This window comes from Zonotrichia albicollis, chromosome 1 (assembly GCF_047830755.1).
Source record: "Zonotrichia albicollis isolate bZonAlb1 chromosome 1, bZonAlb1.hap1, whole genome shotgun sequence".
In the NCBI taxonomy this organism is placed as follows: Eukaryota; Metazoa; Chordata; class Aves; order Passeriformes; family Passerellidae; genus Zonotrichia; species Zonotrichia albicollis.
The window spans coordinates 91,662,092-91,672,155 of record NC_133819.1 but is presented as its reverse complement, the minus strand read 5'-3'; the positions used below and the strand labels follow the sequence as shown (position 1 = coordinate 91,672,155).

The following is a 10,064-nucleotide window of genomic DNA, read 5'->3' as shown; positions in this document are numbered from 1 at the left end:
CCACCGCTGCTGCCGGCCCCCGCCTCCCCGCCCCCGCCGCTCCGCGCTCTTTGTAATAGTCTCATCTACAAGGACGATTGAAACTTTATAGTGCATGATTCATAGAGCGGGGCTGGCGCTCCGAGCCGCGGCGTATATTACATTAATCTGTGTCAGGCCACTAAAACAGAGATATGAATATGAATTCTCCATATTGCAGGAGAGATAAATGTGCTTGTGAATAATTGATCGGCGCCCATGGAAAAAAAAAAAAAAAGTTTGAAAAAAGAAAAAAAAGAAAATACAACGGGCTGGGGAAAACATGGGCATACCATGAAAGTTAGCCGGAGATGGAACTGGTGAGCCCCGCGATCAGCAGGGCTGGTGCGGGGCTGCCGGGGGCGGGGGCAGCCTGCAGCCTCAGCCCGCACCGCACCCCCGCCCCGGCTCCGCCGGTCGCTGCTGCCGGCGGCGGCTCCGGGGCCGCTCCGGTTTCCGAGCGCATCAAAAACTCAACCAAAGCAACAAGGAGGGATGACAGGAGCCGGGAACGATTACAATCATAGGAACGAGCCAGTTTGAGTACACACACTCTACTAATTTTCTTCTTCCCTTTCGCTGGGCTTTTTTTTTTTTTTTTACCTTGTTAAAAATAGACCTTTTTTTCAGAATAAAATAAACAACAACAACAGAAAAAAGGAATAAAAAAATGAGGCATGCATACCAATCAGCGTGTTTCATAACTACGTCTCTGTGACAAAGCCAAATCCCCGTAAATCTGCCGTTTGCTTTTAATCTGTTCTGGCAACAGCGAATTTCTGAGTTTGCTCAACTCGAGATTATATCAACTTTTCAGTATTCTTTCTTCACAGATTTCTGCCATTCTTCTGTAACTGATAAGTAAATAATAACAAAAACAATACTTTTTTACTGGGGGAGAATAGAGGATTATGCAAACGTATAAAAAAGGTGTTTTCTGGCAGCCTTTTAAGCAGCACGAAAATGTACCTTGGTTCTCGGTCGTCGTGCTAAAAGAAGTATATTACTCCTTGTAGTTCCCATTCTATTCAATGTAAATTTTCTTATTGACTTTATTTATCAGGTTAGGGTAGCATCATCATTAAAAAAAAAAAAAAGGTAGGAGGCTAATACTTTCCAATTTACTCTTATCAGCTCGAAGCATTCCTAATTACGGCAAATCGTTTAGCTTAAGCTTCTTTATTATTCTCCCTGCACTCTGGTATTTTCTGGTATACATCTGCTGGGGTGGATGTCAATGAAAATATGACAGAAAAAAAAGTACAAATTATTTTCCTGCCAGGGTGACGTAAACGATCATTCCTAGCACGGTTCACGTGACAAGCGAAACCTCGGGATTGGGAGACTCCCGCTCCTTCCCAACACCGGCGGCGGGGAGCGGTGTGGGGGCGTCCCGCCGGGCCCGGGCCCCGCACCGCTCCCGGGCAGCCTCCGAGGGCTCCGTGCCGCAGCAATGACACCCGTACACCTTTCCTCTCTGCCTGAAACTTCCTGCAGGAGAAATGGCCACCTCACTGTGGCTTTCCGGGGAGGCAAAGGCGATCACCCTGCTCCCCCAGGTGCCGAATAGGCTGAGGCAGAGGCCCTCGGGGGGTGCTGGGCACCGAGGCGCGCAGCCACGCCGCAGCTTTTCTGACTTAAACAGCACGGCGTTTCTCAGCTGGCCTCAGGAGTTCTCGATTTTCCCTTTTTTAAAGTGAAGTTTTTGCGCTGCTGTCCAAAAACTGGCGCAAGCCGGCTCTGTCCGAGCAGACAGCCCGCAGCCCTGGGCGCGCTCCTCCAGCAGCGGCATGCGGCTCCCAGGCCGCCCCCCTGGAGACAGGAGCCCGGTGCTTCATCCCTCTCATCCCCGGCAAACGCTCCGGGAGCCGTGGGGAAAGGCGGAACGGTGCTGACCCCGTGGGGCTTCCTTCATCGTCCCCCCTCTCCCGATAACACCCTCAGCTGGTTGGGGAGGGAAGCGTCAAAATTGTTAGCGTTACTGCTGGGGGGGGAAGAGGTGGGAAATTCAAATAAGCAGATGAGGGGGAAAAAAAAAATCTATTTCTGCAACAGAGTCAGCTCTAGAGATGCTGAGGCTTCCAAAGGAGGAAAACTGCCAACCAGATAACTACTGGGAATTATCGCTCCCGGGAGGATAATCAGAAGTGTAAGCGCACTCCGGAGGGTGCAGCCGCCTTTCCGGCCGAGTTCAGGGCGGGCAGCCCCCGGCTCTCCGCCCCGGCCCAGCCGAGCCGCGGGCCGGCGCCGCCCGCCGCCCACAGAGGGCGCTGCGAGCCTGCCCAAAGCGCGGCCCGCGGCTCCGCTCGGAACTGCTCTGGACCGCTCGGGTCGGCTCGGGACCGCTCGGGAACCACTCGGGACCGCTCGGCCCCCGGCGCTCGGGAGCGAGCGTCCGCCGTGAGGCGGACGGGCGAGAGGCGCCCTTGCTGCTCCGCTCCCTGCCGGGGCTCCGGTGCCGCGCAGGAATCCCCGCTCCGCTCCCCCAGGACAGTTCGGCAGCGCCGCGCTCGCTCCGCCTCGCTGAGCGTCCCGGCGCTCCTGGAAGGTTCCGTCTCCGCCTTGGAGGAGCGGAGCCGGTCCCTGAGAGCAGCAGCGGCGGCACCCCGGACGGCCGGGCTGCTCGAGGGCGGCCGCATTTCCCGAGAGGAATTTGGGAACTGGGGCAGCCGGTGCGGGACTGGGGCGATTTCATCTGGATGGATATGAAAGAGACAGCAATTGCATCGGGTTTACACCAGCACTGACCTGACGCACCCTTAAGCTCTACAGGCTTGAAGACTTTTTTCTTTCTTTCATTTTTAAATACGTCTACCCTCTCCCCGAAGGCTAAATTACTTTAGTTTGGTAAAAAGTGCAACGTTCTCTTTTGTTGGAACAATTTCCAACGCGAGACTCTCTGTCATTTGAGAAAAGGGAAAAAAAAATACACCGAAACAACTAAGAGCCAAAATACAAACTAATTTATGGTATGCTAGGAACTGCAGGATGTCAAAATGAGTCTCTTTCCAGAGGCTCTCCTTCAGCTATTCCACACAAAATCTGGTTTGCCTGACCTGTTTCTCTGCTCCATCAGAAAAACGCAAAATGTAGGAGCCCCCCATCGCCTCCACCGCTTTGCCAACAGATCTCTAAGCCATAGTTTACGGAGTCTGCTCTTTGATTGATGTTATCTTGCAGCTAAATCAAGATCAATATTCTGATCTCTGACGAGAATTTTATTAATATTTTATTTGAAAATCTCATCTTGTTTCCGACAAGTCCTGGTTTGAGGTTGGTTTAGTTTGGATAGGGCGTCACCGCATTATTTCTTAATGACTTTCCCAGCTGCTTCTTTCCATTTTCCACTATCAACAACCATCTGGTATCTTATTAGCACCTCAATGCTCATTTAGTGTTCTCATTTAGGAGGAAAAAAAAGAGAAATAAACACTCAAAATATTACACATTTCAACGGACTGTCTTTTTAAGATTAATGCCTTTATAAAACGATAGCTCCTGTCTCTCAGTCTATTTTCAACCAGCAGATCGGAATTGCAAAACTTTCTTCTAAGATTTCTAAGATGTGCAAGAGCTGCCTTTTTGTTCTTCTTCTTCTTTTTTTCTACTGAGATTGTAGTTAATCTCATAGGAAAATATCTTTCACCATTATATTTCCTCTGTGTTTATTCAAAGTGCATATCACTACAAATAATTCTTTTTCCTAAACTATGATTTTTTTTTTTATCTTGGGTGAGATTATATACCAAAGAAATAAAGCTCTTGATCCAATTTAGCAGCCAGTTTGGACAGCAAAGTTTTACACTAGGGAACTGTGAGAAAACTTTCCCTTTCAGTTTTAAGAAAGTATTTTGTAGCGTAAGTGGAAGTCAGGTCCATTCATGTCTGGAAAATGGATACTATAGAACACATCTGAATCATCACAAATGAAAAAAATAGCTTTAATATTACTAAGGACATCTTCACTCAACTTTGTAAATTTGCATGTATAAAAAAGGAAGCTCACAGCTTGGTTTTGGCAAAATAGCTTGGATTTGCTACTTGAAGTTTCAGTTACCCAAAGGAGGAGACTTGACTTTTTAAAAAAACTAATTATAAATGTTTGAATAGATTTGTAATATATGTATAAGATCTCTAGCAACAGAATACATACCTGAAGAGAGCTCATAATTTCATTTAGTTTATTAGACAAAAATATATGATTTAGACAAGTTTTGCTGACGTGTTATTTACAATCTGAAATCACTCTATATACAGAAAAAAGAAAACCACAAACACATGGGAAACATTTACCAAACAAATAATCCAAGAATGGTTAGAATAACACGATCTGAAATGGTACAATGAGGAAGGGGATCCATCTACAGATTTGTGTAATGCTTTTATGGATTTGCACCACCTTATTGCAAAAAGAGATTGATGGGAGTCGTTTATACCGTTTCCTTTTTTTTCACTCTCTCTGTCCTTAATACCAGTCTCTGTAATATTTTTTCACCAAATCATTTAATCAAGCAGAAGGGAGAGCTGTTAAAATTCTCGGCGTTCCCTCTTGCTGAGCCAAAGAGCTGCAGGGGAGGGGAAGGGAGAAGGAAAAAAAAAAGTAACAATCTTTCAGAAAAAAGTATCTTTTTTTTTTCAATTGTGCATCTACTTCTATAGCATCTGAGTAATACGTAATCGCACAAAAATCGTTATCTGTAGTGTAATTAACGCAAGATCTTTGAGATCTGTTAGGTTTTAGAAAAGTTACAGTCTGGCTATGTACAATTGCAATTTAGTCTAAGTTTGAAAAGATTGGAGCAACTCCTGTGCTGTTCCCATTGTCGGTATGTATTATTATGGTGATGATTAGGTGCTATAATTAGTCTTTATTATTCAAACACTCTGTTTCACATAAGTAACATTCCTACAGTGAAAACAAACAAACAAACTCACTTGTCACGGACAGGCTGGAAGGGCGATTTTAGCGGCTGGGGTGGGGAGTCAGTTCTTGGTACATTTTCTCTTTCTAGAAGGAGACAAAAAAAAAAAAAGAAAAGAAACAAAACAAAACAAAAAAAGCAAAAAAAGCCAAACAAAAACAGGAGAGCCATTTTAGAATAACAGCAGTAAAAACCTGGACACTGCAGAGAACACACTCCCCTCTCACCCTCCTGTTCAGATGTGAACAGATACATGTGTATGTGTGTACGGCGCTATACCCTACTTTCAGTATTTAAGTAGTCTGCAGGCTTTTCTTGACACACTTCTTACTGTTATTGAAGTTATTGGGAGATGAGGGTCATGGAAGAGGGAAGGAAACCTCAAACTTATACATTTCACTGCGCTCTTCCTGAATTTTCATCTTACTTGATGGGCATATAGGGTGAGAATGTAATAGGCCACGTGAAATGTGCTTAATGTATGTGACCAACACGCTGGGTGGGGGGCCGGAAATCAAGGCTAGAGTAAACTGTAGCTCCATTAAAAGCAATCAGTTACACCAGCGTGACACCATTCCTCAAGGAGAAGTTCACGTGCACGTCTTGGGGGTGGAGGGAGAGGTGAAAGCCTGATACATTAATTACCTATGTGTTTGGGACTGGTCCTCTCTGAAGGTTTGTCGCTGCTTAGCGCTCCCAGGGTTGCTGTTAAAACAGAAGATTGTTGCTGGGCCTGGAGGTGGTGATTGTGATGAGCAGCATGGTGGTGATTTACTCCCAAAAAGGACCTCACATTTAGAAGGGAACTCTGAGTGAGGAAAGCCCCATTTGTCCAGTTGTGAAATTTGCCAATCTGGCATGTGTAGAGTCCATGGCTAGGGAGAAAAGCGGGATGCTGAATCTGAGGAGAAGTGTGGTTAACCTGGGGAGGAGGGGGCGGAGGAGGAGAAGATTTCAGGGCACCATCAGGACTCGTTGCTGTCTCTGCCAAAGACCAAATCTTGGGTTTGCTGTGAGATGGCATCTGTGAATTGTTCGGTCCCCCAGGACTGATGATTCTCGTGCTATTGTCAGAGGCCTCCTTCACCATGGCCAGCGTGTCTTTGGGTTTCAGCCCTTCAGACCCTGACAGTGCCAAATCCTTCTCCTTTTCCAAGTGCTCCTCTTCGCTGCTTTGTCTCAGGAGCTCAGGCTTCTCCTCCTCTTCCTCATTGCTCTGCTCCCCATCATTCTCATCAATTTTATCTATATCTATGCTCTCCAGGTCAATTTCCTCATCATCTTCATTCTTCTCGGGGTCCCCCTCATTGTCACTCCCGAAGAGATTTGCATCTTCTTGGTCCTTACTCCTGGAGCCCCAGGTCACCTTGTTCTCCTTCTTGAGCCGCCGGCGGGCGTTGGCGAACCAGGTGGAGACCTGGGTGAGGGTCATCTTGGTGATGATGGCCAGCATGATCTTCTCGCCCTTGGTGGGGTAGGGGTTCTTGCGGTGCTCATTGAGCCAGGCCTTCAGCGTGCTGGTGCTCTCCCGGGTGGCATTTTTGGGCCGCCCTGGGTCCCCGTATTGGAATTGTCCGTAGGGATAATAGGCGGGGGCAGTGTGGGCAGCAAAGGTAGCAGGGTGGACACCCGGATTATCTTTCAGCTCGTACTGGGAGCCCTGCAACACATTCAGACAAGCGGAGAGGAAAAAGCACATCAATTATCTCGTTAGCGTCTCTAACAGACCTGAATAGGCTACTCCGGGAGCCGGAATACGCCTTTCAGCGGTGCAAAGGGTCTTCACAGCCGAATTCGGCCCTGCCCGTTCCAGGCTCTTCACATTTAGGTCACACAGAGAGGTGTTCCCAAATCATTCCCCCTTCTTGCAGGGAAAGGAAAAAGAGGTGCTAAGCGGGGCTCTGACAGACATTATGAGTATTTTCTCCTCAAACCAAACCAAAGCAGACCAAACGATGGAAACACAGCAACTTTGCCTTCACCTCAGCAAGAAAATTTACTGTGCCCTTGAAATTATCAGGCACATAGAACAGATACTACACCGCAGTTACCAACTAATGCCCGCGCACAGCGCCGCATTTATCTGCAAAGTATCCAGGAGGATGTTAGAAATGCATGCAGACCATTCTTGCTCCTAATGAGATGAGGCTGGGGGGAATGAATGCACAACTTCAGTACGAAGGGACTTATAATGTGAAAGACTTTGCATACACATGCCAACAGCTCCATCCCCGCTCCCCAAATCATACACCAAGATTCTGGAGTAAAACATTAACTTCTAACTCTTAGAACAGGCTTTAAACTCGGGAATGAAAACTGATCCATGCATTGTAGAATATGGATACGTAGACACTTTATCTCATAAGTTTTACTTTGATCCGGCCAGAGCAAACACAAGTTGTTTACAAGCGTTTAGAGACGGTGATTTATTTGCAATCAATATTCTTTTTATCATCAGTAGTAAAACACAGCAAGTCAAATTATCCCATCAGGTGTTTTGGTAAATAACATTTTATCTTTCTAGCAACCTCATTAGGCCTCATTATTACCGCAAATTGTTCAGATATTAACCTAATATTTTAGTTCTTAATTTGCAAATGTCCAGAAATTTAGAATTTATTTCAAAATATCACCATCGTGGTTAATCACTGTAATAAAATACCAGGATACTTTGCGAGTAGGAAGGGGAACTGTTCCAAAATAGCTAACATTTCAAGCAGTTTTCTTTCTTTATTTCATCTATTATGATCTTGCCTCTTTTTTTGTTTTGTTTTTGTTTTTTTGCCTAGTCCAGGAATACATTCTTCATACTACTATGTCATAATTTATGTCAGCCTTAGAAATCGACCTCTTCAATAATGTTTGTGAAGAAACTAATTAAACTTTGTCAAACAGTTAAGAAGGATCGTGTATTTTAATTTCAGAGACACCGCTTATACACAAAGAGTAGCCCGATGTAATTTTTGTAATGTGTTACAGAGTAGGTTTTCTGCACTCCTTTTATTCTGCTGTCTTCTGTTATTGTTGCTGAAATGATATTTTTTTGTGTAAACTCTGTTGGGAATTCTTTTGAAGAAGCCACTTGTGAATCACTCATTTCTTCTGTCTCAGCTTTTACTGTATTTCCAAAATCAAGGTTAAAAAAGGAGTAGGAAATGCATGCTGTTTAAAGTGACTTGACAGGAAATGTTTGCAGTAGAAAAATTATCTGTTTTCAGATGCTGTCCCTTGTTCAACACAGTATTTTCCTATTTGCCTATATATATTTATTAAGAACCCTAACAAGTTATGCATTGCGTGCATTCAGTTATAAATATTCACACTTTTTCTGTGTCGGGGGAGAGAAAAGAGGGACATTTGGAAAATTAAGTGGAACCTATGCGTAGCGCCGCCGACAATTTTGGTGATACCAGCAACGAAAATGTTTCAATGACACCAGATATAAAACCAGTTAGTTTTAAAAAAAAAAATATTTCACTTTCTAACTATTACGTTTTAAAGAAAATGTCAATTTAATCCCGAAGACAGTCCGAGTGGCTACAATTTCTCTTAGAATTAACGCCGACATGCGTTCCTGCCTCGATGCCTATAATGGGATGTAGATGCCCTCTTTCGCTTCATGCAAATCCCATCTATGATACCCGCCATAATCAGAGTATGAAAAGTTCAAGGAACGGAACGGGACATTTTCAAGGCTTAAGGAAAATGCCTTGAAATAAACGGGAGCCCCAGGTACCGACGCTTTGGCCTTTCGGACGGAACCTGTTTATTGCTCAGCGGCAAAGAAAAGTACCAAGCGGAAAGAGGAGCGCTCTGGACAGCCCAGTGAAAGAGCAGGACCGACAATAACACCCGTCAACAACACCAATAACAACAAAGAAAGAAAAGAAAACAAAAAATAGCCGAGTTGCTAGGGAAAGCCGACAATACGGAGACAGGAGCCCTGCTTAGCGGTTCCACCGCCAAGAAAAACTCGGAGGAGTTTTGCCCGGCTGGAAAGACGAGGAGGATGGGGGGCTTCGCGTACAGACGGAGCCCGCGACCCCGATCCCCTCTCTCTCCGCAGACCCGACGAGAGCCGCGCTTTCCTCTGCACGGCGGACCCCGCGCCGGGCATGAGCCGCCGCCGCAGCCGCCCCCCGCGCTGGGCTCCGCAGCCTCGCCCGCCCCCGGCTCCCCCGGCTCCCCCGGCTCCCCCGGCTCCCCCGGCTCCCCCGGCCTCCGCGGCCGCGCTCGGCGGGCCCGGGCAGGCGCGGGGGGCAGCGCGGTGCTCACTCACCATTTGGGAGAAGAGGCCGAGGTCGGCGGTGTAGGGCAGGAAGGCGCTGTAGTTGGGGGCGCTGTAGGGGCTGGCGTACATGCCCAGCACCGAGGTGACAGCGGCCGAGCCGCTGCCCAGCTCAGCGCCCGCGGGCCGGCCCGAGGCGGCAGCGGCGGCGGCGGCGGCTGCGGCGGCGGCGGCCAGCACCCCGGGCCGGTCGCTCCCGTACACCGCCTGGCTGGCGCTGAGATACTGCGGGTAGCCCAGCTGGGGGAAGGACATCTCCGGGGCGCGGGCACAGAGGCGGCGGCAGCAGCACTGGCGGCAGCAGCAGAAGCGGCAGAGATATAAAAAAAAAAAGAGGAGGGGGGAAGGGGGGGGGGGAAGGAATTATACCAAAAAAAAAAAAAAAGAGAAAGGGAGAAAGGGGGAGGAGGGAGCCTGCTGAAGAGCCGGGGAGGGGAGCGGAACAAACCCGGGCTTCTCTGGATCTCTCTCTCTCTTTCTTTTTTCCTCCCCCCCGCTCTTTACTGGAGTCAGGCAGGGCGAGAGAAAAGAAATCGAGCCGATAATTTTCTTTTTTCGTTCTGATTTCTTTCTGTCAGATATATATTGCACCCTAGGTATGGAGGAGGAGGAGGAGGAGTGTGGCAGGATTCAGTGGGGTGTCTTTCCTCAAATCTCGGCTCTTCTGTGCTCCTAAATCCCTTAGATGTGATCTGATCAACAATTGAGCTCCAAGTGATGTGTCTGCCCTTAGGTCCTAGGCTGATCTTTCAGATACAATTTGAAGTTGATGTTTTGATTGGCACCCACTTGAGCTGGAAGCGCCGCCCCGCGCCCCCGCCCGCCCCGCCGCCCCC

The 10,064-nt window shown here is 47.5% G+C and overlaps 1 protein-coding gene across 1 annotated transcript; it reads right to left on the bottom strand.

The window, feature by feature from the left end:
- Positions 1-4,240: 4,240 nt before the first annotated feature.
- IRX1 (iroquois homeobox 1) lies at positions 4,241-9,569 on the bottom strand. The gene is made up of 4 exons (XM_074546905.1): positions 9,220-9,569; positions 5,586-6,600; positions 4,954-5,026; positions 4,241-4,583 (listed from the first exon to the last, which is right to left on the bottom strand). Exons 1-4 carry the CDS (start codon positions 9,481-9,483, stop codon positions 4,526-4,528), a joined length of 1,410 nt encoding a protein of 469 aa, XP_074403006.1. The 5' UTR covers positions 9,484-9,569; the 3' UTR covers positions 4,241-4,525.
- Between the last annotated feature and the right edge of the window lie 495 nt (positions 9,570-10,064).

Coding starts and splice junctions, on each gene's coding strand:
- IRX1 (XM_074546905.1), bottom strand. CDS start 9,483: ATGTCCTTCCCCCAGCTGGGCTACCCGCAGTATCTCAGCGCCAGCCAG. Junction 6,601..9,219: donor TCGGCCTCTTCTCCCAAATG/GTGAGTGAGCAC, acceptor AATGTGTTGCAG/GGCTCCCAGTACGAGCTGAA. Junction 4,584..4,953: donor TTCCAGCCTGTCCGTGACAA/GTGAGTTTGTTT, acceptor CCTCCCCTGCAG/CTCTTTGGCTCAGCAAGAGG.